The sequence below is a fragment of the Myotis brandtii genome, unplaced genomic scaffold (genome assembly GCF_000412655.1).
Source record: "Myotis brandtii unplaced genomic scaffold, ASM41265v1 scaffold163, whole genome shotgun sequence".
NCBI lineage: Eukaryota > Metazoa > Chordata > Mammalia > Chiroptera > Vespertilionidae > Myotis > Myotis brandtii.
This window is the reverse complement of record NW_005355962.1, coordinates 300308-328287: the sequence shown is the minus strand read 5'-3', so window position 1 is coordinate 328287 and position 27980 is coordinate 300308. Positions and strand designations below refer to the sequence as shown.

Here is a 27980-nt window from a genome sequence, read left to right as displayed (position 1 = left end):
TCTTGGTTGGCGGTTAATTTGCATATCACCCTGATTAGCCAATGGGAAGCATAGCGAAGGTACGGTTAATTACCCTTTTTGTCTTTTATTAGATAGGATATGCATACATACATATATGTATACTTAACTCCCAAAGAAGTTTTTCTGTTGTTTTATGCTGTTATTATTCAATTAGACTTACTGTATTTTTTAAAATTCCTTTTTATATTACTGACCTTTCATTTGGAATAGTTTTTCTTCTGCCTGAAGAGTACTTTTCGTATTTTCTTTAAAGAGGATTAGTATTGACAGATTTTCAAACTTTTTGTTTGTCTGAGGATGTTTTTTAGTTCACCTACATTCTTGAAAGATACATTTAGCTAGGTATAAAATTCTGGATTGGAGATCTATAAATACGTATACTTATGTGTTATTTTTGGAGAAGAGATTATTCTAAACTATTTGACTTTATTTCTATTGAGAAGTCAGCTGCAATTTATTGCTTGTTTATAATTTGTTTCTTTTGTCAGACTGTTTTAAGGATTTTCTTCTTATCTTCTGATTTCAGATGATTTTCTCTTTTCTTTTCTCTCTTGGGAAAAATACCTTTTGATGCCGTGACTTAATGTATTTCACCAGTTTTTTATAGTTCACAATCATCATCTCTTCAAATATTGCTTCTTCCCCAGATCTATCCGTCTAGGGTGTCAATTATATTCAGTGTTGGATCTCACCGAATCCTCTATGTATTTCACCTGTCTTTTATATTTTCCATTCTTTTGTTTCTTTTTTGTTGTGGATATTTTATTCTGGCCTATCTTTACTAAATTCATCCTCGTCTTTGTCTAATCCAGTGGTTCTCAACCTTCTGGCCCTTTAAATATAGTTCCTCATATTGTGACCCAACCATAAAATTATTTTCGTTGCTACTTCATAACTGTAATGTTGCTACTGTTATGCATCGTAATGTAAATATCTGATATGCAGGATGGTCTTAGGCAACCCCTGTGAAAGGGTCGTTCGACCACCAACGGGGTTGCAACCCACAGGTTGAGAACCGCTGGTCTAACCTGTTCTTACATGTATTGTCTGGGTTCTTAATTTTGGTTATTGTATTTTTCATCCTAAAGTTTCAATTTGATGTTTTAAAAATCTGCTATGCCACTTTAATAGTTTCTAATTTCCCGTCAAAATTTTCAAGCTGTGCCCTGCCTGCATGGCTCAGTGGTTGAGCATCACCTACGAAACAGGAGGTCACGGTTTGATTCCCCATCAGGGCACTTGTCTAGGTTGTGGGCTTGATCCTCAGTGTGGGGCATGCAGGAGGCAGCCTATCGATGATTCTCTCTCATCATTGATGCTTCTGTCTCTCTCCCTCTCCTTTCCTCTGTGAAATCAATAAAAAAATGTATTTTAAGAAAATTTCAAGCTTTGCACATATCTCTTTGGACAGAGTAAGCATGGCAGCTCTATCTCAGAGTCTTAATAGGTTTTTTGTTTGTTTTGTGGCCTGTTATTTCACGAGGAGCTAATCTCCTTATGTGCTGGCTTACCTATGGTTATGTACTGTTTATTGTATTTGAAAAAGTATTTCTAAAAGTAATTATAGATTTAGTAAGACTTTTGCCAGGCACTTAAGATCACCTTTATCCAAACAGATTTTTTTGGGAGTCTGTACAAGGAGTTAGTTTAGTTTACTTCTGGGCTATCCATTCTTCTGGGATTTGGCTTTTTAAGGTCTCATTTGAAAGCGGGGGGTGGTTCCTTTGGTGGATCTTGTACTCTGATATTTTGTCTTCTTAGCCTGTAAGTCTGCCTAAGTGCATTTTAGCCTCTCAGGCACCTATTTTGATTAGGCTAACAATTCCAGGAGTAAAATACTATGCTCCCCATTCTGGATTCTTGTTATCTCTGTAGCTGGTTATTCCTCATTATATTGTTAGGTCTTTGTGTCCCCTCTCCCCCCTTTTTAAAATGAAGGTATATTAAACATATAAAAATGTGTACTAATCTTAAATGTATACCTTAAAGAATTTTTATAAATGTAATTAAGTGTATATAACCATACCCACTTCAATATATAGGACATTTTTGCCACCCCAGGAGGCTCTGTCACACTCCTTCCCAATTATACTACCTTCCTCTCCTGCCTCAGGTAACAATTACTCAATTTTCTGTCACCATAGACTAGTTTTGCATTTTCTAGTTTTTCATCAGAATGGTATCATACAGTATGTAGTATCTTATGTCTGCCTTCTTTCATTCAACATTGTATTGTATCAGTGAGATTCAGCTCTGTTGTTGCATGTAGCAGTGGCGTTTCTTTTTTATTGCTCTGAACTTGTTCTGGGCACTGTGGCACCTAAAAAATTGTCTCACACCTCAGTGACTTCAATGATGAAAACATTTTGTACCCCCTTATAAATCTGCAGTTTGGGCAAATCTGCAGTGTCTGCCAGGGAGCAGACACTCACCTCAGCTTCATTTGCTTTCAAGTAGGGCTGCTTGAAGGTTGAGTCTAGTATTGTTTGAAGATTTGCTCACATGTCTGGTGGTTGATGACAGAACACCTAAATGTGGCCTGAGCATGCTCACTACGTGGTGGCTAGGTTCCAAGGGCAAGCGTCCCACCCACATGTGGTGAGAACGGGAGTGAAGAGCCAGAGCCAGACAGGCGCTATTTTGGCTTCTATGACTTGGCCTTGACATCCTATATGAAGCTTATTCAGTATTACTTCCACTTCAGTCTATTCTTTGAGGCAGTTATGAGTGTACCCAGGTTTAAAGAGAGAAAAAAAAATGGATTCTGCCTCCTGTTGGGGAGAGGCATAATTCTGGAACAGCATGTGAGACCAGAAATAATGCAGTGACCATTGTTGGAAAATACACTCTGCCTTAGAGGTAGCCTAATACATGACTGTGTCACAGTTTATTTGTCCATTCTACTCTTTATAGACAACTAATTGTCTCCAGTTTTTGGCTATTATAATAAAGTTGCTAAGAACATTTTTATATATATAATGTATGTATTTTGTTGAACATATGTACTCCCTTTTTTTGGATATATTCCTAGGAATGGAATTATTGAGTAATAGGAAAATGTGAATAAATATATAAATATATATATAGTTACTAGCAAACAGTTTTCCAAAGTGGTTGTACCAATTTATACCCTCTGACATTTTTAATAATTTAAAAATATACTTAATGTATATATTTTTTTGGTCTAGCTTTCTATTCAAGCAAGAAGGTTGATCTGTAATACCTGGTTTATCTTTGTTGGAAATGCATATCCCTTATCTTGCCTTTTATGCAATTTTTCATGTGTTTGTGTTTTACTTTCCCAGTTAGATGCTTAGTTATTAGAATAAAGACTAAGTAGAAGAGTCTGATTGTGAAGTAGTAGACTAAAAAAAGTAATATTTTAGAATATGTATTCAAATTGCCGCTAAGAGTAGTTACCATTAGCCGACTATCTACATTAATTGCTTAAGAGAATTTTTAAGAAATTGCTTTTGGGGTGCTTGAGCCCCATTCTTCATCAGTTTATATCACACTTTGTTTTGACCCAGCTTTTTATTACCATTTTGAATTCTAAGCTCCTTCCTCAGATTTGCTTGGGAAATATTTTTCTATTACAAAAAAGTTTTCCTCCAAAGTTGATGATTTGTTGTCACAGGAATGCCAGGAGAATGCCATCTAGGTTCTCCCCTCATACTTAGGGTTACCTTTGATTATTTCACTTTTAATAGTCATTTTGACTCTCTTCTAAGTGTCATTTAAATCGGGCCCATTTTTAAAAATAACCAACATTTTAGATTAGTTTGTTTCAGTTCATATCTGGTTATGATCAACTGATCCTGTTTATAATGCTAAGGAAGCTAGAATCTTTCTTAGTTACCCAGTGAATTAAAATAAGTTTTTAGGTCATAAATCGTTCAGTGCTAGAACAAGAACTTAAAATTGTATTTCAACTCCTTTATTTTATATAGTAAGACCAAAAATGGATCAGTACTAATACATATGACAAATAAATAAGATAGTTTACCAAAGCATTTTTTATGCATAACCCATGATAATTTTGAATGGTAGACAGGTTGGGAATTTTAATTGTAATTTTATAGATAAAGAAACAGGGTTAGAGAAGTGATGTGACTTGATCTGAATTTCTAGAACTGGTTAATGGCAGAGCTGGTCTATATGTATCTGGGACTTCCTATATATTGAGTGATTTAATTTTTTTTTTTTAACAAGGTCTGTCATCAACTTGCTGAATTTCAAGTTTATTGACATCCTATATGAATCTTCCTCTCTTCAAATGTATATATGTGTATTTTTGGCCTTTGCATGAGCTGAAGCTCTTAACTCCCATCTCACTCTGGTTTCCCTTGGTACTTTTGTCCTGAATGTATTCTGTTAGCTCGGGATGCTGGTCTCACTCTGGTTTCCCTTGGTACTTTTGTCCTGAATATATTCTGTTAGCTCGGGATGCTGGAACCAGGTCTCTCTCTCTCTCTCTCTCTCTCTCATTTTATTGGTTAATGAAAGTATATAGGTTTCAGGTACAACTCTATAATACATTATCTGTATATTGTCTTTTGTGGTCACCACCCCAAGTCAAGTTTTCTTTCATAATCATTTGTCCTCCCTTTACCCTCTCCTACCTCCCACCACCCTCTTTTCCCTCTGGTAATCACTATACAGGTTTCTCTTGATTATTGTATCTGAAGCCCCTTGAGAAGTTTTTGCATTATTGTATGGCCGAGTTAGTATTTCCTGAATGAATGGATGGATGCAGTCTTGTGTTAAGAATCCAGCTAGAGATAAATTTCTTGAAGATAGGGCCTAGAATCAGGTCTGCTTTTCTTTATATTTCTCATGGTGTCAGGTATAGTGCATACTATTGTAGTTGGCAGTCTGTAATTTTTAACTCACTTTTAAAAGGATGTCAGCTCCTGAAAATCAGAGGTATTGTATCCTTCACTTTAACTTTTATCTGTAGAGCTCAGGCATTATGTACAGTTCTGATAGTATATATCGAGAGAATTAGGCAAATGTGACATGTAAACAAATTCTAAGCCACTTTTAAAAGATCCCACCTCTGTATTAGATAAGTAAGGAGGCCTTAGAAGGGACATTTGTTTTCCTAACTACTTAGAAGTTGACATGTTGACTAGCTTAAAGCTACCAGAATTTGATTAGTCCTTTTGGAAACCTAACTTAAATTCCACCTGTAGATGGGGAAATTAGACCTCATTCTTATCTGATGCTTCATTAACATACACGTGTAAACAAACTGAGGAAACCAAAAGATTTCTCATTTTGCCCATCTCATTCTCTGATCTTATTAGCAGGAAGTATTTTGTTGATTTAGTGAATAGGATAAACAAACCTCCTTTTACTGAAGCAATAAAAGATTTGCTTTACTTCTCTTGAGCTGGGAAAATACTTAAAATTGTGGGAATTTAGCATTATGTTTCAGGGAGTATAGATTGCAGAAAAAAGCATTTTTTAATAGAAAGCTCAAGAATTGTGAAAGTACAGTGGTGAGACCTTCTATGTCAATAAATAATGACCTTAATATTAACTAAAGTTATTTCTTTATCTGGAATGAGAATATGTTACCTGGGACTCTGCCCTGACATAATATATTTGAACTAATAAACTGTATCTGAATTAAGGAAAAAAGGCACTAAAATCACTATGATGTAAGTTCCATGGGGAGCAGGTTCTTTATTTTGTTCACAGCTGTGTCTTCAGAGCCTAGAGCACTGCCTGACGCATAATAGCTACTCAGCAAATACTTGTTGAATGATAGTAAATTTGTATATTATCTATCTTTTAAGTTTAAACACTGAACATTAATCATTTAAGTATTGGTTTATAAGTCTTTTGTAAATAAATTTAAATTGGTTGAGGCTCAACTTTTTTATTACATCTTGCTGGTTGTGAGAAAGTTGCATAAAGCACATTGCAGAGCATACATTCATTGTCAGATTTCTGTGAGACATTTTACAATGGTGCATGATAGTCCATTACGTGTAAATAAACATTCATTTAGTCAATCCCTTATTATTGTACATTTAAATTGTTTATATATTTTTTTGCTATTACAAATGCTTCAATGAAGGGAATTTTCTTAAGCTTTCTCTTGGAATGGCAGTTCAACAAATAGCAATTTAGCAAAAAAGGATCTAGGATTTTCTACTAGAAAATGAATTTGGATTACACAGTGGCGAAGGTGAGATCAGAAGCTTCAATGATCAGACAGCTGAGATCAGACATCACAAACGGGACAGCTCTTTGGGTAGGCCAGCTGGTTCTACATGTGGGTAATGTGTTGCACAGAAAAGCCATCTTGCAATTTGTAGTGGAACTAGCTGTCACTTGTATTTGTCTTTAACTTTTAAAGAGTAAATGAGTTACCACAACTGTTTCTTCCTCTTAATTATGGCTTAAAGATTATAAGTGCACTTAACTCCTTTATGACATTTACATATATTAGGTTACTTTTATTTATAATCATTTTATTTCTGAATTTTATTGGAAAATTTTCACTTTTTTATATTAAAATATTACATTTATACAAAAAGCTATATGTAATATGTGTTACACAATCTAATATACTGATGTCCATACTATCCCCTCCCTCAATTTAAGTGATATTACTAGTACCTCTTGGATCACATCTCCGCACTACTCCATTTTATTTTCCTGAGGAAACCATCAGTGTCAACTCTTGCTTTTGTTCATAGTTATAATTACACTAGAGGCCCGATGCATGATATTTGTGCAAGAATAGGCCTTCTTTCCCCCTGCTGCCGACACTGGCTTCCCTCTGGCACCAGGGACCCGGGCTTCCCTCACAGCCCCGGCTTTGTCTGGAAGGTCATCTGGAAGGCCATCCGGTCTAATTAGCATATTACGCTTTTATTACTATAGACTAGAGGCCCGATAAACAAAATTCGTGCAAGGGGCTCGGCCCTTGCAGCCGCAGCTTTGTCTGGAAGGTCATCCGGAAGGTTGTTTGGCTACCTGGTCTAATTAGCATATTACACTTTTATTATTACAGATAGGCATATGTCTCTAAAGAACATATTGCTAATTTTACGTATTTTGGAACTATATAAATGGTATTATGTATGTGTATGTATATATTCACAAATTTAGTGAGTAAAATATTTTAGTAAAATGAAAACTCACAAATTAACTTGCATTTAAAATTAACATTTATCCTCTGCATTAGCCATCTTTTGCTGTGTAACAAACAAATGCTAAATTTCAGTGGTGTACCACTGTGATCACTTAATTCTAGCTGACAGGTTTGGCAGTCTCTATTTTTCATTTGATTCTTCAAATCTGTTTTCTTCTTTTTTATTCATAGTTTTCCATTTTATATTGTATTTGGAAGTATTGCTATTCTTTTTAAAAAGTTTTTTTGAGTAGTCTACTTATTTATATTGAATTTTGCTTATTATGCATAGTTTTACATTTTGAGCTCATTTTTTATTATGCCTTCAATTGCGGAAATGCTTATGAGACCTGAGTTAATACTACTTTCTCCCAGGGGAAATTTGCAATTGAGGACCCATTTTATATTGTATTTGGAAGTATTGCTATTCTTTTTAAAAAGTTTTTTTGAGTAGTCTACTTATTTCTGTTGAATTTTGCTTATTATGCATAGTTTTACATTTTGAGCTCATTTTTTATTATGCCTTCAATTGTGGAAATGCTTATGAGACCTGAGTTAATACTACTTTCTCCCAGGGGGAATTTGCAATTGAGGACACTGTCAACCCAGGTCCACTTAATTTCTGGGCTTAAGATTTTCTCAATGTACAAGTAGTTTGAACTTGAACTTGAAGCTTGTGTGAAGGTTGGTTTGTTTATAGATTTCCAGGGAATACTCTCTTTCCCCTCCCTAAACATGAATAAACCTAGACTTGGCAGAACTTTCCTTATAGCATCCCTTTGGCGTATTTATTTTTTCATAGTTTATTACTTTTATTGATGATCTAGTCCTTTAGTTGCCAGGCTTTATTATGTGCTTATCTGTAGTCTGACTTCCCATATTATATAGTGTAAAGGTTAGGCTTTCTCCTATGCAAACTGTTAATTCTGAAAGCCCTTCAGCATTGTCCAATAGAATTTTCTGTAACTGGAAATACTATATATCTGTGCTAATACAGCAGTTATAGCCATATTTGGAATGTGGCTAGTTTGAGAAAGAAACGGAACTTAAAATTTTACCTAACTAATTAGTTTAAAATTAAATAGCTACATGTGCCTAGTGGCTACAGTATTGGACAGTGCAGCTTGGTTATGAGAGATTGTCAAATGTCTCTAAGGGCAGTTGCTGGCATCATTGCCTATACTCTCTGTGCTTCTATTTATTTATTTTTGTCTTTGAGCTTCTTGTGAGCTTTGCTGTGCATTTAAAAGGTTATTTCTTATATTTTATCAAGCATTTTTAGGTGCCATCTAATAAGAGGGTGTACAAACCATTTGGGCACAAAAGTCTTGGAAACTGATATTTCTGATAGCTTTAGTTTTAGTTGGAGATGTTCTTATCTTGAATGATAAAAATTGAAAAGTTCATAGTAGAGTGCTAGAAGTTTCTCAAGTAGAAACTGATTATGAAGTTAAAAATTATGAGAAAGAATTATTTTGTCTTCTTCTACAAAGAATTTAAGTATGTTAAAAGACGAAAATATTAATAAAAACATAGAGATGCCCAACCAACATCTGAGCTATACCAGCCAGTGCTGAAACAACTCTTGATATCTTAGGAACTTCAATCCAGAAATAGTTATTTATTTGGCAGCTTATGATTATTGACAGAAGGGGCATACTGCTTAGTACAAAGTGCTTTGATGTTGCCATTTCTGTATTTTAAGTTTAAGATTAAAAAATCTGATCCAAACATGAATAAAAAGAAAAGTCTCTGGGCAAAGGGATTAGACTGTACAAGTGTAAGTAAACGAACTCCTGGGTCATCTGTGAACATTTCATTTACTTTGTGTATTTTTAACATGGGATTGCCTTCCCATGTCATTCAGCATGTTCAACCTCATAGTTCCTGGGAGGGCAAAAAAATCTAATAGACTCATTGAAACACCATTCATAAAGAATATTGATAGTGAGAAACTTCCATCATGTATTCTAAAACTAACATGTAGATAAGTTTCGGATTTTCCATATAACTTCTCATTTCCTTTGTGGTAATTGGATTCTCTGGAAATGAAAATCATTTAATAGTATCTACAGCATAGATAAAGAAGAAAGCATGTGGGATGAGGGTCAGGTCATTACGTGATAGCACTATGATTGTATGCCACTGTTAATTACAGTAGCGGAGCCATACTGTTCATACAGAATGGTCAGTTTGTAAATTTATACTTCCCATGTATATTACATACATGAGTTAAGTGTATATATGGGGCAAGCGTTATTTCTTCAAAGAATGTTATCCTAACTTTATCTGTTAAGGATCCGTTATCCTAACTTTATCTATTATCTGTTTCAGAAGCAGAGGTCCTTAGTATTATTCTATTTTCTTAATTGATTTAGCAAATAAAGTAACCATCATTTCTTGTGATTGAAGGAAGCTACATATCAGGTAGCACAAGTATACTAGTACATTTTGTATCTAATTTGATCTTTGGAATTTCATATATTAGATTTGGGGAAGTATTTATGCATCCATTGGTATATTTAAATATAGCATTAATATTAATTTATGCCTCATTTAAAAATACATTAATCAAGAAAGGAAATTTGTGAAAAAATTTTTTTATTGATTTCAGAGAGGAAAGGAGAGGGAGAGAGAAATAGAAACATTAATTATGAGAATCATTGATTGGCTGCCTCCCGCATGCCCCCTACTGGGGATCGACCCAAAACCCAGGCATGTGCCGTGAACTATGACCTCCTGGTTCACAGGTCAATGCTCAACCACTGAGCAACACTGGCTGGGCAGAAAGGAAATTTATAATGTAAATTTTAGCAAAGGGTTAAATATATTTATACTAATACAAGGTGATGCTTTATGTTATACCCAAGTGAAAAGAACAAAATACAAAATTTTGTATGTAATGTTTATAAATTATATTTAAGAAATAGTTACAAAAAATTCCTTGAAAAGAAATATACCCCAAATATAGTAGTGTGGTGTGATATAATTTTTTCTACTTTGGTATTGTTTTCAATTTTTTTAAATCAGTGAAACCATATTACTTTTATCATGAGGAAAATGCTCATTTTTAGAGAAAATCTATAGCAATAACTTTGATAAGCTTTATTTGGTCGTGTATATAAATAATTTGTATGCAATCATAGTAAATTTAGCAGGTGTGATGTGCTGTATTTACCCTAGCTGGAGTGCTTGTTTAATATTAAGACAAAGATCACCTTACTGAGCTTCTGTATGGTAATTACTTTATACATTTTATTTACATTTGAGGTAACTTCTTATAGAAAAAGAAAAATAGAATGGGATCATGATGTTCTAAAGATAGATTGGCATTTTTTTATGTTTAGATTAGAGGCCTGGTGCATGAAATTGGGGGGGGGGGGGGGGGGGGGGTCCCTCAGCCCAGCCTGTGCCCTCTCACAGTCCAGGAGCCCCGCAATCAATTACCCCCACAGAGGGAGGCCCTGCCCACCTGCCGCAGCACCGCCACCAGGTGGCCAGGGCCTCCCTCTTTGGGGTGATTGATCATGGAGCTCCGCCATCAATCGCCCCAAAGAGGTAGGCCCTGCCCACTTGGCCGGGGCTCCGATGGATTGCCCCCGCAGAGGGAGGCCCTGCCCACTCGCTGCAGCCCGCCAGTTGGTGGCCTGGGCCTCCCTCTTATGGGCGATCATGGAGCCCCCCCAATTGATCGATTGCCCTGCTGGCTGGTGGCCTGGTCCTCCCTCTGCAGGGCAATCATGGGGTCATGGCCAGGCCCTCAGTCAATCACATTGCACTTGCCTTGGCTGGCCTGGCGCCAGTGGGTGTCATAGCGTGGTCATTGGAAGGTCGTCCCGACTGTCGTTCTGCTGTTCGGTCTTTTGGTCGATTTGCATATTATGCTTTTATTATTATAGATGACACCAAGAGGTTCTTTTGGACATAGAAAATTTTAAACTAAATTATTTTCATCTCTATTTAGAAAACTTAATTTTAAATACTTTCACAAAATATGACTTATTTCTCTTTGTTTTTTGACTAGGACATGTATTCCTCCGAGAAATCTTGGACAGCAGATTTTGGCTTAATATCTGATTGGGGCAACATACAGAGACATTTCCAGTCATGAGTAAGTGTCCTTCTTTATTTCATTTCAATGGTCTTAGGAGCATGTGCAATGCTGTATATAAAAAGAGAAAAAAATTACTACTGGACAAATTGGAATTATGTCACTTCATCCAAGAGATTGGATAATCTGTTTTAGCCCGGTACTGTGCACTTGTCTCTATTTAAACAAGGAATTGCTTTTTGATGTTTGATTTATTCTAAGAAGTTAGATGTGGTAAGAAAATCTGTGTTATTAGCTTCTTGGCTGATTTATGGTTCTATTATCTATAATTTTCTATTGACTAGCTATTGGAAAATGACTCATTAGAAATATGAAGGAGGGAAAATTGCAGTTGACCTTAATCAGCAGATGTTTTATTGTGTGAAATTTGATTATTGAGTAACATGGGTTAATATTATGTTCAAGCACAAAATTAAACAAAAAAAGAATAATAAAGTTCTCTTTATCAACATCTTTGATGGAACAAGGTACCAAGTCTATTCTATAGACTTACCAACTTTGATGTAGATTTTATTTTCTCAGTTGTATATGTAATGTTTTTTTGTCATTTCTAGCCACTTCTGCTTATGAATAGGAGAACTGGATTTTACCATTTTGTGTTAACTGTTTACTTTTAGAGAGGGAGGACAGAGTTCAGATTTTACCCTATCATAACCCTGATAACTTTGATATATGACAGCTTTTTCGATTATGAAAATTTTGGGAAGGAGTGAGCATTTCTTTATTATTATAATATTAGGGAGTTTAAAGTTCTTCACATATTATTCATATTATGCAGGATGGGACAAAATGAGGTTTACAGTTGTTCACATGGAATATAATACAATAATTAAATAATAATATAAGAATAAACTCTGTGTTTTGCATACTCACAACTGTAAACCTAGTTTTGCCCCACCCTGTATTTACCTTAATATTGACCAGAGTACCTTTTCTTATCAACAGTTTAAATAATTAGGCAATCTATAATAATAAAAGCATAATATGCTAATTAGACCAGATGTCCTTCTGGACGTCCTTCCTTCTGGACAAAGCTGCAGTGGGCGGGGGCCACAGCAGAGGCAGCCATGGTGGTGGCTGCAGGGGGCCAAGGCCCTTGCACGAATTTCATGCATCGGGCCTCTAGTTGATAATGAAAATGAAGCTGTTGTTATTGTGATATCTTTGAGTGCTTTCTACTAAGAATAATATTACAAGAAGTAGTCTTTGATTTTTTAGACTTTCTAGTGTGCACATTTTCACAGTGGTGCACTTTGGATACACAAGGATAGTTCCTAGATGAGTTCAAATACAGATTAAGAAAGAAGCTACTTTTGTTATTTCAGCTCCATTCATATGAAGTTTTGTGAGAATGTTTATCTGATGCAGTGATTTTCAACTGGTATGCTGCAAGAATTTTTAAAACATGCAATGCCTGACTAGTCAGGGGCACTGATATCTTTTCCCTTAGATTGTCAAATAAAAAAATGATAGCAGCCAACACAACAATAGCCATTCGGTATAAATGAATAAAAATTATACCTACTTTTTTTTTTTTTTTGGTCGGACCGGCAAAAAGTACAATATTGGTGTGCTGCAGAATTTTAGTAGTTTATGTGTGCCATGAGATGAAAAGGTTGAAAATCGCTGATCTAATATAAAGTGCCAACTCTAATAAACGTGGTGATATTAGTTTGTGAAAACTTAGAAATGTCAAGCCTTTTAACTTAAAAAATACTTACATTTTTGAAATTTAACTAAATTTTGTTTTACTCTGTAATCTTAATGTTCTGTTAGTATCACTGGTACATATGATAACTTCTTTGAGGACAGGTACCATGTGTCTTTCCTTTCTGAGTCTCAGTGTCTAACAATGTCTCGTACACAGCTGCCCCTAAGAACTCAGAGCCCTGTTATTATAGTACTAGTGGCCCAGTGCATGAAATTCGTGCACATTAAAAGGGAATTAATTAGAGGAAATATTTTAATATTGTTATTTGCCCTTTCTCTATAATAGAAGTGTCAGAGATGAAAGAAAATTAGTAAAATGTATATGAAAATCTTCCTCTTGTCAGAGTCTGGGGCACGCCATGGGACCCAGAGTCAAGTCCCCGCCAAACGCGTGCAACTCAAAATCACGTGAGACCCAGACCTGGCCAGCCCCACCCCCATTGAGCGAGATTCAGACCTGGCCGGCCCCACCCCCATCAACTCCCACCGGGCAGGGAGAACAGCCTCAGGTCCCCTGTCAAGCCACCGGGTGGGGAGTGCAGCCTCAGGGCCCCCATCAAGTCCCTCAGTTAGTCCTTGGATTTTTATACTAAGAACTAGTGGCCCGGTGCACGAAAGTCGTGCACATTAAAGGGGGATTAATTAGAGGAAATATTTTAATATTGCTATTTGCCCTTTCTCTATAATAGAAGTGTCAGAGATGAAAGAAAATTAGTAAAATGTATATGAAAATCTTCCTCCTGTCAGAGTCTGGGGTGCGCCATGGGACCCAGAGTCAAGTCCCCGCCCACCCGCGTGTGCCTCAAAATCATGTGAGACCCAGACCCGGCCGGCCCCACCCCTGTCAAGCCCCGCTAGGTGAAGGGCATACCCTCAGGTCCCCCGGCCAGGCACCAGGAGGGGGGTGCAGCTTCAGGTCCCCCATCAAGCCCTGCTGGGTGAGGGGCGCAGCCTTAGGGCCCCTGTCAAGCACTGCCGGGTGAGGGGCACAGCCTCAGGTCCCCCGGCCTGGCGCTGGGACAGGGGGTGTGGCCTGAGGTCCCCCGGCCTGGTGCTGGGACAGGGGGTGTGGCCTGAGGTCCCCCGTCAAGCCCCGCTGGGTGGGGGCGCAGCCTCAGGTCTCCGGGCCTGGCGCCACACAGCCTCAGGTAACAGGAACCCTGCCTCCACTGTGGATGCAGCTGACTTGTGATGGCATGATGGAGTGAGGGTCCATTTGCATATTGCCCCTTTATTATATAGGATGTAAATTACAATGGCTGTATTTCATTTGCAAGATTTTTTGGTATGTTTGTTAGTCCTCACCTGAGGATATTTTTCCAATGATTTTAGATAGAGTGGAAAGGAGGGAGGGGGATAGGGAGAGAGAAATATAGATGTGAGAGAGACATCAATTGGTTGCCTGGGGATTGAACCTGTAACCCAGATATGTGCCCTTGATTGGGAATTGAATTGAGCCTGAGAACCTTTGGTGCATGGGACTGAGGCCATAACAAATGTCCCACACTGTCCAGGGCTGTAAGATTTTTTTATCGGTTCTTTTTTAGATCCACTAGTTGTTTTCTCACATCTGCTTATTTATTTTTTTTTTTAATTTTCTGGTTCTTTTTTATTCCTTCATCTCAGTGTGAGCCTTTTACATGTTTATTTTAAAGTCTTTTTTAGATCACTGGATTATTTTTAAATTTTTTGTCCAGTGAATTTATGTTGTGGTTGTTATGTTGATATCGTTGGTGTTTTCTTTATGTTCTATAATTTTTCAGGCACATTTTGATGAGGATTCTTTTTCTTTCTCTTATTTTCTCTCTCTCTGTCTATCTCTTTTTGTGATTGGTCTAGCAGACTTATAGTTGCCTCTTGCCTGGCTTCGGTGTTCCCAGATCAGAATCTGGTCTTGTGTTAGTGGATCAGAGCCCTGGCCCCATAGTGACGTTGGGGATATGACAGACTCAGTCACGGAGTCAGCTGGCATTAGGTCAGCAGCATCCTAAGCTGTAGCCTCAGTGCAGTTAGCAGAAGTCTTTTTCAGTCTGGTTTCATAATCAAGAAGTGCCACCCTGTCCTTGGTTTTAATCTAAGAGCTTGGCTACTACCCTGCTTTACATGGAACCCTTGTATTTACGATTACCCTAGAATCAACTTCCTGCTGATTTTCCTGCTTTGGGGCCCAGATCCCAGGAGGCCTCCTGGCTTCAGCTTGGCTCACACTTTGTGTTCCTGTTAGATTTTTGATCCATAGAGATGTTTAACATGTTTTGGGATGTAGGTATGTTGATGATTTGTTTTTATATTTTATCTGGAATTTCTCTGTTTGTTGCAAAGACAGGGGAGCCACAAAGAATGAACAATGCCACTGGTGTTAAAATAAGCCCCAAAGCCCTGGCCAGTGTTGCTCAGTGGTCAAAGCGTCAAACTGCGACCTGAAGGCTCTTGGGTTCGATTCCTAGTCAAGGGCATGTATCTGGGTTTTGGGTTCGCTCCCACCACCTGGTCTGGATGTTTGCTGGAGGCAACCAGTTGATGTGTCTCCCTCACATCGATGTTTCTCTCTCTGTCCCTCTTCTCCCTCCCTCCTTTACACTCTCTCTGAAAAACCAATGGAATAAATATATTCTCTGGTGATGATTAACAAATCAACAAATAAAGCCCAATGTCCTTATTTCACATTTAAGATTAAAAGAAAAAAATCAGTTTCTGCTTAGTTCCCTAGTTCCTAGAGTTCTTCTCTGTCATCCTTGTACCACTCAGCTGGTTAGGTGAGTCCCATTGCACTTCCTCTCCATAGCACTCTGCTTGCCTCATTCTGGTACCTATTATACTGTATTAAAATCACCTGCTTATTCATTCTTATCTAATCTATAGATTCTTGAGGGCACAATTTTATTCCTAGTGCTAAACACTATTCCTGGCACTTAATGGTGTTCAATAAATAGTGCATAGATTTGGGTGTTTCTAAGTAATGTCCTTAGTATGTGGTAGTTATTCCACATATTTTAAGGTGAAATTTGAGCTATTGCCCTGAAGAGACAGAGACAGACAGAGATAGACAGAAGGAGACATTTTTCCATTGATTTTTAGGGAGTGTGGGGAGGGGGAGAGAGAGGGAGAGACAGAGACAGAGACAGGATGAAGCATTCCAAGTAGGTGGAGTCGTGTGAGAGTTATACGAAGGTTTGACTACTGGTAGTTGTTACCAAGTAGTTGAACATTCTGGAGATTAGAGATAGGAAAGGCCAGGCCATGTACATTCCAGGAAGTTTGAAATTTATCTTGTAGGGCTTAAGGAACTATTTAAGGATTTCAATGAGGAAAGCACTTTAAGGTTTCATTCTGGAAAAATTACTCTGACAAGTAGACATTTTTGTTAGATGTAAACTAAAAAGATCAGTTATAAGCAGTTTTTGCCTTTTCTAGCTTTGTTCTTAGTTTTCAGCTCTTTTCAGTCTCCCTTTGAAATAGACTTTGAGTTCTCTTTCTTGTTCTTGCCAATTTGATGATTTTGCCTAGTGATATAAGTCATCCTTGAGTGGACCATTCAAGGTGAGGGCATGTTGTGGTGGTTACGTTATGCTGCAGTTACCAGGGAGTGTGAACTGAATTTATCAGCGTTCCTGTTTTTGAAAAAGAAATATTGGAGAAGCTAATTTACATTCCCACCAACAGTTTATGAGGGTTTCCTTTTTCGCCATATCCTCTCCAATCTTGTTATTTCTTGTCTCGTTGATAATAGCCATTCAAACCGGTGTGAGGTGATATTTCATTGTGGTTTTGTTTTCATTTACCTGAAATTATTGATATTGAACACCTTATGCGCCTTTTGGCCATCTGTATATCTTCTTTGAAAAAATGTCTATTTAGATCCTCTATCCATTTTTAATTGAAAAAATTTTTGTTTGCTATTGGTTGTATGAGTTCCTTAGATATTTTGAATATTGGATTTGTGATTTGCAAATATTTTCTCCCATTTGTTGATCGTTTCCTTTACTATACAGAGCCTTTTAGTTTGATGTAGTATCACTTATTTATATTTACTTTTGTTGCCTTTGCCTTTGGAGTCAGTTCTAAAAAATCAATGCCAGGATCAATGTCAAGGAGCTTATTACCACTTATGTTTTCTTTTGGAGTCTTATGGTTTCACATCTTACATACAAATCTGTAATACATTTTAATTTTTGTGTGTGGTATAAGATAATGGTCTAGTGTCATTATTTTGCATGCGGCTGACCAGTTTTCTCATTACCATTTATTGAAGAGACTGTCTTTCCCCCATTGTATATTCTAGGCTCCTTTTTTATAAATTATTGGAGTATATATGTATGGATTTATTTATGGCCTTTCTATTCCATTCCATTGATCTATGATAGATAAATGGATAAATAAGAGGTCGTATATACACACAAAATAGAATACTGTTCAGCCATAAAAATAAAATCTTGCCATTTGCTTCAACATGAATAGATCTTAAGGTATTATGGTAAGTGAAATACGTCAGACAGAGAAAGACAGATCCTGTATGATTTCACTTTATTTAAAATTAAAAACAAATAAACAAACAAAACAAAACTTATAGATTGGTGGTTTTCAGAGAAGAAGGTGGTTGTATGGGTGAAATGGGTGAAGGGGATCAATTATATGGTGACAGGTGGTAACTGGACTTATTGTGATGATCACTTTGTAGTATATACAAAGACCAAATTATTATGTTTTTTAATAATTATGTAACTAATATAATGTTATATAACAATTTCTCCTCAATTAAAAATTTATAGGTTATATGTTGAAATGATAATACTTTGGATAGATTGAGTAAAATATATTAAAAGTAAAAAAGAAAAAGAGGTTCTAAAAAATATTAGAGAAGCAATATTTAAAAGCTAGAAAGAGCCCTGGCCGGGTAGCTCAGTTGGTTGGAGCGTTGTCTGTAAACCAGTAGGTTGCAGGTTTGATTGCTGGTCAGGGCACATACCTAGGTTGGGGGTTTGATCCTTGGTTGGGGCACATATAGAAAGCAACTGAACTATGTTTCTCCCACACATGGATCTTTCTCTCTTTCTCTCTCTCTCACCCCCCCCCCCCCCCCCCCCCCCCGTCTATCTAAAAATCAATAAAAAAAACAACATATCTTAGGTTGAGGTTTAAAAAAACAACAACAGGAAGATACGTCATTAATGTCTAGATAGACTTTCCAAATCTAGATTTGGGTGATATTGATGGGTAACTAAAATTTCCAGTATTTCTTTATAGAGTAGAAGAAAGGTTGGATATTTGTATGTCTGGGGGGATTTATCTCTGCAGGATTTCCTAACCCTTCCCATGTCATGAACTGCTCAGACAGAGAAAGCATGTGGGATAAACTGATAGAGCTGTTTGAAGCTTGGAGTCCACTGGCGTTGACACCTCAGGCGAAGCTGCCCTTTGTGCCCAACTACCTTGGCAGCAGAGGGGATCACTTTCTCCACACATCCTGAAACACTAGTTGGGATGTCTCAACTGTAAGGTCTAGAGAATTTGTTAACTGCTTTAGGATGTTTTTCAGCTTTTAGTCTAGATCTTTATAAATTCTGAAGCTGAATTTTTATGAAAAATGTATCATATGATGCTATCATGTGGTCATTTCATTGTGAATTGTTAACTTTATTACAATCTACAAAAAGCCTTTTGATTTTCATTCTTTAAGTTCTTGTTTTTCTGTATTTGCATATTTTGCAATGCTTAGCATTAATCAGAAATACTCAAAATTCTGTTTTACTAGGTGGTGCTAAAGATGAAATGATGTATTTAAAGCATGCCTGTAATTAGAAGTGGACCTCTTAGATCTTTAATGGAGATAACAACAAGAGTAGTTGATGTAATTCCAGATCATATCTAGGTGATCATTTTGGTGGAATATGTTTTTAAAAAGCCCCCCAAAAGCCCCAAAACCAAAAGTGATTATTTAGGTTACTACTTAATCTTCTTTTCCCAAGTTTTAAGTTAAAAGAAAGTAAAGCCTATTTGCTCTATTTTAAAATTTTAATCTTTACTTCAAGCAAGTTTTGTTCTGTAACTAATTACATGGCATGTTTCCTAAGAGAGTCTTTCTGGATGTTAATTCTCTTCTTACTGGGCACTTCAGGAGGGAATCTATTATGGTGGAGTGTTTGATCCTGCCCTTTGGTCTAATGGAGTGAGTGTTTTGAGGTCACTTTTGGGTATGAAATGTTTCTCATTGATCTGAGGAAAAAGTAATGGCAGTGGATAATTTGTAATGTAGTGGTATTTGTAGCTTCCCATTAGAGGAGGAGTAAATATCTTCATCTACTGTAGTAGTAGACTAAGAGTTCATACTGAAGTGAAGAACAATTTGTTTTAATATTTGCTATAACACTCAATGTTGTAAATAATTGAGTAGATTGCTAAGTCCTTTAATGGTGGTTGAAGGATTCTTCTGCCTCTTCCTAAATAGAAAAATCTCCCAGCAAGTTATAAAAACATTTTCCCTAGGTATGGGCTAAAACTTCTGTCTAGGACAATAGCTTATTTAGATATATATTCTGTTTTATTGAATAACTTTGTACCTCAGAAGTTGGCAGAAATTAAAGAAAATTTAAGTTGAATTAATTGTGTTTTAAATACTGGTGTATCTGCATTTAACAGAATCTTTAAAGAAACCCCTCTGTGAATTATAAAAAGTATCAATTTGTTAGGACCCATCTATGTTTGATAAATTTAGATTTTGGAATATAAAGTTTTACATGTCAATCATTCTTAAAATGAATATACAATCAGTGATTCTTAATGAGGGAGGTGAATTTGGAAATGTATGCAGACTTTTTGGTTGTCATAGTTGTTGGGGGAGCCCATTGCCTTTTTGTGGGCAGGGGCCAGGTAGAGTGCATAACAGTCTCTGTTGAGAAACACTGTGTATAGCCTATCAGAATCATGGCAGCAATAAAATGTGGGTAAGGTGATAAAGAATGACAGCAAAAACTGCTTCTCAGAAAATTTACTAGATCAATTTTCATTGTATTAATATTGATCATTTAAAATGGAATATACTTTATTTTTAGCTAATTTATCTTCTTTTTGACCACTTACTGCAGAAAAGTGAATAATTCTTAGTTTGATACTATGGGGAATTAAATGTGAATTTAATGAAGCATTTCTTTTTAAAAAATATATATTTTATTGATTTTAGAGAGGAAGGGAGAGGGAGAGATAGAAATATCAATGATGAGAGAGAATCATTGATTGGCTGCCTCCTGCACACCCCCTACTGGGGATCGAGCCCACAACCCAGGCATGTGTCCTTGGCCGGAATTGAACCTGGGACCCTTCAGTCCGCAGACTGACGCTCTATCCATTGAGCCAAACCAACTAGGGCAAAGCATTTCTTATAGAGTATATTCAGTTATAATATTTTAAGTTCTTGTTAGGAGATGATTTGCATTATTTTACATATTTTGTTTCATATTTTTCAAAATGTCAAGAAAAGCTATAAAAATAGTATCCAAAATTATTTCCCAAATGTGTTTTATCCTGATTTACCAATTGTTTGTATTTTGTCCATTTATAACTCTGCTGTTTGGTCGATTTACATGTTAGCCTTTTATTACATAGCAGTGGTTCTCAACCTATGGGTCCCGACCCCTTTGGGGGTCGAACGACCCTTTCACAGGGGTCGCCTAAGACCATCGGAAAACACATATATAATTACATATTGTTTTTGTGATTAATCACTATGCTTTAATTATTTTCAATTTGTAACAATGAAATTGGGAGTCACCACAACATGAGGAACTGTATTAAAGGTTTGCGGCATTAGGAAGGTTGAGAACCACTGTTATATAGGATGTAAAATGTCAGGATACTTACCATCCATAGTTATGACTCTTAAAAGTTTAATAATTGCAAGGGGTGTTGAAAGCTAGAAAATTGATTTGGAATATTATGCAAAGTGTAAGTGATTGAAATATTGTTTTATAGACAAGTCTAAGACACATGATGCTATACATTAATTTCTTAAAATGTTTTAAGAGTGATATTTGAGTCTGATTTTAAGTTTAAAGAAAAAGATTATATGATTTTGAATAAATAATTTTTTTAATCCTCACCTGATGATATGTTTCTATTGATTTTAGAGAGCGAGGAAGGGAGGGGGGAGGAAAAGAGGAAGGGAAAGAGAGAGAAATCATTAATGTGAGAAGCATTGAACAGTTGTCTCCTGCCTGCGCCCCAGCAGGGGACCTCACCCGCAACTTAGTTATGTGCCCTGACCAGGAATCTAACCTGCAATCTTTTTGGTGCCTGGGACAATGCTCCAACCAAGTGAGCCACCCAGCAGGGGCTGATTTTATTGTTGTACTAACAGATACTTTATGAGTACCTCCATGTATACTTCTGCTGTGTTGGTCTTTGGGGATATAGACAAAAACAAGACAGTTATGGTTCTTGGCCTCATATAGAACATACAACTATTGGGAAACTGATGCTGCACAAGTAGCACAGTATTATTAAAGCAAAAAGGGAAATACAGTGTTTGCAGGAGCAAGGGAGCTGATCTGCAGAGAGGGCAGGAAGGACCACCATTAGGAAATCATTTCAGTTGCGGCCTGGCTAAGTAAAGAAGAAAAGGGAGAGGGTTCTAAGCAGGGGAATAACATGTGTGAAGACCTGGAGTTAAGAGGTTGAGATTAAGATGAAGAAATTAAGGAAAATTCAGCATTGGTTGAGAAATAGGTGGTTGGAGGAGATTAAGTTTATAACTTTGGTTTAGTTAAACACTCTACTGTTTCCTCCATTTTATACATAATTTTATCTAACTCATCTAAACTAATCTAGTCTCTTCATCTTTCCCAACCTCCTTCTGTTGTTGTTTTAAAAGTATAACCATAATTTTAAAATAAGCACACTTTGATACAGGGTGGGGGGGGGGGAGTCATTGTAACCCCACTGTATTAAAGCAACTGTTTGCTTTTTTGCGTATGACCCTCTGGTATTGCTCAAATAGTATATATTTTATATAATTGAATTCATAGTGTATATGCAATTTTATATTTGGATTTATAACATTGAATTGTGCTTAGACAATTATATTTCTGTAATTGTTTTTCATAATTAGAATACATAATTACTATATTACTTAAAGGCAATGATGCATCATTTCCCTATATTTTGGTTATTTAGGATGGTTCAATTTTTTTAAATTATTAAAATATATTTTTATTGATTTCAGAGAGGAAGAGAGAGGGAGAGAGAGATAGAAACCTAAGTATGTGCCTTGACCAGGAATCAAACCTTGACCTCCTGGTTCATAGCTCAAAGCTCAACCACTGAGCAATGCTGGTTGGGCTAGGGTGGTTCAATTAAAAAAAACATTCACAGAATGACTATCACTGGTGAATTTGCCCTTTTTATTATTTATTAATGGATTTGAGAGAGAGAGAGAGAGACACATTGATTTGTTGTTCCACTTATTTATGCATTCATTGGCGATTCTTGTATGTGACCTGACCAGGGATCGAACCCACAACCTTGGCAGAAACCTCTTACCAACTGAGTTCCCTGGCCAGGGCTGTCCTTTAAAAAAGCAATAACAAAAACACAAACAAAACCAAACCAGAAATAATTCCTTAGGATAGATTTATAGTATGGAAATGTTTTTGCCTATGTCTTCCTATCTTTCTTAAAAGAGGTTGGAGAGGGTATGAGCATGGGTCCTAGAAGCAATGCCACTCAGATACTGAGGGACAATTGAGTTAACTTTTGGGGGAATCAAAAATTATTTGCAGATTTTCAACTGCCTGAGGATTGACTCCCCTAACCTCCCACGTTAAGGTCAACTGTACTATGTATGGCCTTTAATTCACACTAATTTTTCACTTAAGGGTATATTCTCCTGTCATTCTATACTTATTTGGAGGAGTCATCTCAATTGTAATTCATTAATTAATTTTGTGTGTGTTTCATGCCAGTTTCTCATCATAGCATGGAAGGAGGTTGATCACCCTTGTTATAACCTTCAACTGGCATTATACCTATTAGGTACCTACTAATAAGCATTGTACATATTAAGTGCTTAATACATTTTGAATGGATGAACCTAATTTCATTGCCTTATCATATTCATGTAATCAGTACACTAAGAATTTCTAGATATTGTGAAGATATGTGTGAAGAAATTATTTTTATTTCCCATGTTTGCGAAACATATTTTGCACATATTTATAACAGTTTCCACTGAGCTGCAGAGTTGAGAGGTTTCTTGCTTGTTTTTTTCTAAGTAAAATGAATTGCCTTTTGGTAAAGTATTTTTTAAAACTGGTTTTGAAAGAACTGCTAATTTAATTACATCAATACAGGAACTTTTGTTCATAAACACTAACATCTAATATGCTTTGAGATTATGTGAAAGAAGGATAATGTCATCCATAAACACATACTCTGTGCTTCTTTCCACATCCTACAATTTCAGGACATTTAACCTTCATATCTTCTTTGTTTGGTTTTAGTTTTTTTCTATGAAAAAAATTCTGTTAGTGTAGTTGATTACCTTTTGACAGTGTTAACTTTTAAATACCCACTATGAATTATTAGGAATTACTGTACAAGCACCTGAAAATTATTGGAACAGAAAATAGTATAGCTTTTAGGTAGAAAGAATGTATAACATTTTTTTTAGTAACAAACATATGATGTATTTAATATTGATGAGTTTGTAGCGATTGATTTTTAAAATTCCACAAAAAATGATTATATCCCACCTTAAAATTTAAGTAGAATGACAAAGAAATTAAGTATATTAACTTTTGTTTTAAGCCCAAGAGAAGACCAGTCAGAAGTGAGTTTATAGTTTAATATTTAGTAATCTTTTCTATTTTCAGGCCAGCTGACATCTGGAATATTTACAGATTATTTTTGTCACAAAAAGTGTGGCCTCTCACATTTTTTCCTTCTCATTTATCTACATGTCTTGAAAAAAGATGACAGCACTTTTATCCTTAAACATATTTCCAGGAAGTCAAAACAAATTTTCTGAAAAGTGGTTAGAAAAAAATCTAAATTGATGCCAAGAATGAGAAGATGTTGGGATGTTATTCATATGATCAACAAGTTTTTGTAGATGCAGAGTACAATGCAAGTACCCTTGTCTGTGTTGATTGCATAAAAAAGATGTTGATGAAATATTTTAAAATGTGAAAAATGCATACTCTTCCAAAAGAGTACAGTGGGGCCTTGACTTACGAGTTTAATTCGTTCCATGACAGAGCTCGTAACTCAAATTACTCGTATGTCAAATCAAAAAGTGAACGAGTGAGACACGTGATACTGGGCTGATGTTGTGGCGTTCACTGTGACGTTCGCTGCGCCAGCTAGCGGTGGGGTATCTGAAGCTGGCTCGTAACCCGAATTTTAGCTCGCAACTCAAAGCAAAAAATCGGCCGAGAGACGGCTCGTATCTCGAAAAACTTGTTAGTCGGGACACTCATAAGTCAAGGCCCCACTGTATGCATAATAATACTCCATTTTTTAAAAAATCAGCAAAAAAGTACATGAATAAATCTAAAAGGTTGTTAGAGCCTAAGAGAAATTTTTATTTTCTTTTGAATAAGGGACAATTGAGTTAACTTTTGGGGGAACCAAAAGTTGACATATTTTTGGATACTTATTTTTTATAGTAAACATGCATTATTTTGTAATAAGGAAAACTATTAAAGATATATATTGACAAAAAGAAGAAAATATACTTTTGAAATTAGTTTATATTTCTTTAAGATTCTAGGAAGTTAAGAGTTGGATTGAATTATCTATAACATTTTTTGTTATGAATGGTAGTATGATTTTGCTTTAAAATAATACTGATTGTCTTGGCCTTTACACTTAGGGCTAAACAGGATGCTCCAGTGAACTTGTTCATGGTTGTATTAAATGAATGAGAGAAAGAATACAAATGAGACTAAATTCAATCTGGTTCTTTCCTTCTTCCTCTTTTTTTCTCCCCTTCCTTCCTCCCCCTCCTTTCCCTCATCTCCCTCCCTCCACCCTCCCTCCTTCCCTCCCTCCCTCCCTCCTCCATTGAGAGTTCGCAGCCTGTCACACAGTTCCCTCCCTCTTTCCCTCCCTCCTCCCTCCCTCCCTTCCTCTTTCCCTCCCTCCTTCCTTCCCTCCTTCTTTGTTTTTTGGAGCATGAGTACTGGTGGGAAAAGATTTTCTTTCTTTACCTAGTTGATTTTCTTCCTTTACCTAGCTGTTTGTTCATGTAAGTCCTGTTATTGACCCCTTTTCATCTGAAAGAAGTTCTTTCATTTGGAGAAAGGAGAATGGCATAAGTTGCAATGTCCAAATAGGTGGACAATAGGGAATGCTTGTATTCCTGGCCTGTTGCATTTCTCTCTTTGTTGTCTCATTTTTATTCTCTTATAGGCATTCTCCCTTGTGTTCTACTTTGGGAATGCTGAGTTTGGAAGTGATAGGGATGAAAAGTAAGTCAGCAGTTTTGGGGTTAGCCAAAAGTTAGTGGTTTTTGGGTGGCCATGTATAATAAAAATACAAATGTAGGAAATAAGATTGAGTTAAGAATTATCTGTTTAAAAAAGAATTAGATCCCAAGTATTGTCAGCATCTATGAATCCCTTCCACTTCAGGAAATACTCCACTTTCCCATTTACTACACATCAGGCCAGTACTTTTTCACTACAAATTCATCAGGTTCTGCCTCTTCTACTTTTTTACTCTTTCCATTCTGTTTCCCATATTTGCAATGTAGTTTTATTGGAGGCCATTTTTTATTGCAGACTTGAAGAGTTATTATTAACCACCTCCATGCAGCTCCAGGTCCCATGTCTCCGGTGTCTCCCTCATGTGTTTTAATTAGGCAAGCAATACTTATAAAAAGGTTTCACCTAGTAGACTGTCCCTTTACAAGAGGTTGAAATCCCTGTACTATATTAACTAAAATGTTATGATCATGAAATGTGTAAGACTTTATTCATGGATTTCTAATCAGATCATTAGAGACCTTGGCAATTTAGGACCTGCTGGAATAAATGGTTGAACAAACTTTTGCAATCTAAACTCTTGACCTGCATGTTTTCTCTTTATTCCAACTCATTCCTTACATGTAGGCTCAGCCCCAGTATTTGGGTTACTGGTTCAACAGAGCCAGGAAAAACAATAGCTTTGTAGTAAACAGAATGTTACCCAACTGTATATTGTTTACTTTATTGTAAATACTGGTAAACAGTGTTCAATAAATAGTTTTATATTTTTAAAAAAGAATTAGATCACAGCTGTTTGCAGGCAGATCATTGCAAGGGCAACTATAACATTATTTTATTTACCAAGCCATGTTGGATCTCTTGTATATATAGGCAATTAATATTTTTGTTTTAAGCACTCTCTCCAGTTAAACTGTCGATTTTTTTTAATATATATATTTTATTGATTTTTTACAGAGAGGAAGGGAGAGGGATAGAGAGTTAGAAACATCGATGAGAGAGAAACATCGATCAGCTGCCTCCTGCACATCTCTTACTGGGGATGTGCCCGCAACCAAGGTACATGCCCTTGACCTGAATCGAACCTGGGACCGTTTAGTCCGCAGGCCGTCGTTCTATCCACTGAGCCAAACCGGTTTTGGCGAAAGCTCTCGATTTTTTAATTTATCTTTTATTATTTCAGATAAAGTCTGAAGAGTAGGATATAGATTAAATATATATTATAGAATTCCTCTGTTATTTTTTTAAAGACTTTGTTGAGAACAGTTTTCGGTTTATAGGGAAATGGAGTGGAAAGTACCACGTGTTCCCTTATACCCCCTCATACTACTCTCTACTTTCCCAGGTTCCCCTATTACTAACATCATGCAATAGTGTGGTACATTTACTACAGTTGATGAGCCAATATTGATACATTACTGTTCACTAAAGTCCATATTTACATTAGGTTTTATTCTCTGTGTTGTATATTCTATGGGTTTTGACAGATGTATAATGGACATGTACCTACCATCCTATCCTATATAATAAAAGGGTAATATGGAAATTGACTCCGACAGCGGAACGACCAGAATGACCGCTGGATCAGTCACTATGAGGCGTGACCACCTCTCAGTCCCTTTCCCCTGCGGGCTTCCGGGGAAGATGGCCCTGATTGCAGACCAGGCCTAGGGACGGTACCCATGCATGATTTCATGTGCCAGGCCTCTAGTTACAATAGCATAGACTAGTTTAACCACCCTGAATATTCTCTGTGTTCCACCTGCTCATCCTTCTCTCTCTTTTCTCAAGCCCCTGGCAGACAATGGTCATTTTACTCTCTCCATGGTTTTGCCTTTTCCAGAATGTTATATAGTTGGAATCAGGCAGTATGTATGGTTTCAGATTGGCTCCTTTCACTTAGCAATATCTGAAGTTCCTCTATGTCTTTTTTTTTTGGCTTGATAGCTTATTTCCTTCTATTGCTGAATAATATTTCATTGTCTAGATATACCACAGTTTATTCCATTACCTACTGAAGAACATCTTGGTTGCTGACTAGTTTTGGCAATTATAAACAAAACTACTATAAACATTCATATACAGGTTTATGTGTAGATAGAGGTTTTCAGCTCATTTGGGTAAATAACAGGGAGTACAATTGTTGAATTGTATGGTAAACTGTTTACTTTTGTACAAAGCCACCAAACTTTTCCAAAGTGGGTGTATCATTTAATATTCTCACCAGTGATGAAATAGTTCCTGTTGCTCCACATCCTCAACAGCATTTGGATTCTAACCATTCTAGTAGTTATGTAGTGGTATCTCATTGTTTGAAATTCCCTAATGACCTAAGATATTGAGCCTCTTTTCATATGCTTAGTTGCCATTTATATATCATACTAGAGGCCCCGTGCACAAAAATTTGTGCACTCGGGGGGCAGGGGAGGGGGGGGTCCCCCAGCCCGGCCTGTGCCCTCTCGCAGTCTGGGACCCCTCGGGAGATAACGACCTGCTGGCTTAGGCCTGCTTC

At 36.6% G+C, this 27980-nt stretch overlaps 1 protein-coding gene across 1 annotated transcript in view; it reads left to right on the top strand.

The window, feature by feature from the left end:
• Nucleotides 1-27980, top strand: part of USP6NL (USP6 N-terminal like) — a 177709-nt gene that overhangs the window by 7683 nt on the left and 142046 nt on the right. The window contains exon 2 of the mRNA XM_005862286.2: nucleotides 11196-11282. Within this exon, the coding sequence (XP_005862348.1) occupies nucleotides 11279-11282 (4 nt within the window). The 5' untranslated portion in view covers nucleotides 11196-11278. The remainder of the gene's footprint in view (nucleotides 1-11195; nucleotides 11283-27980) is intronic.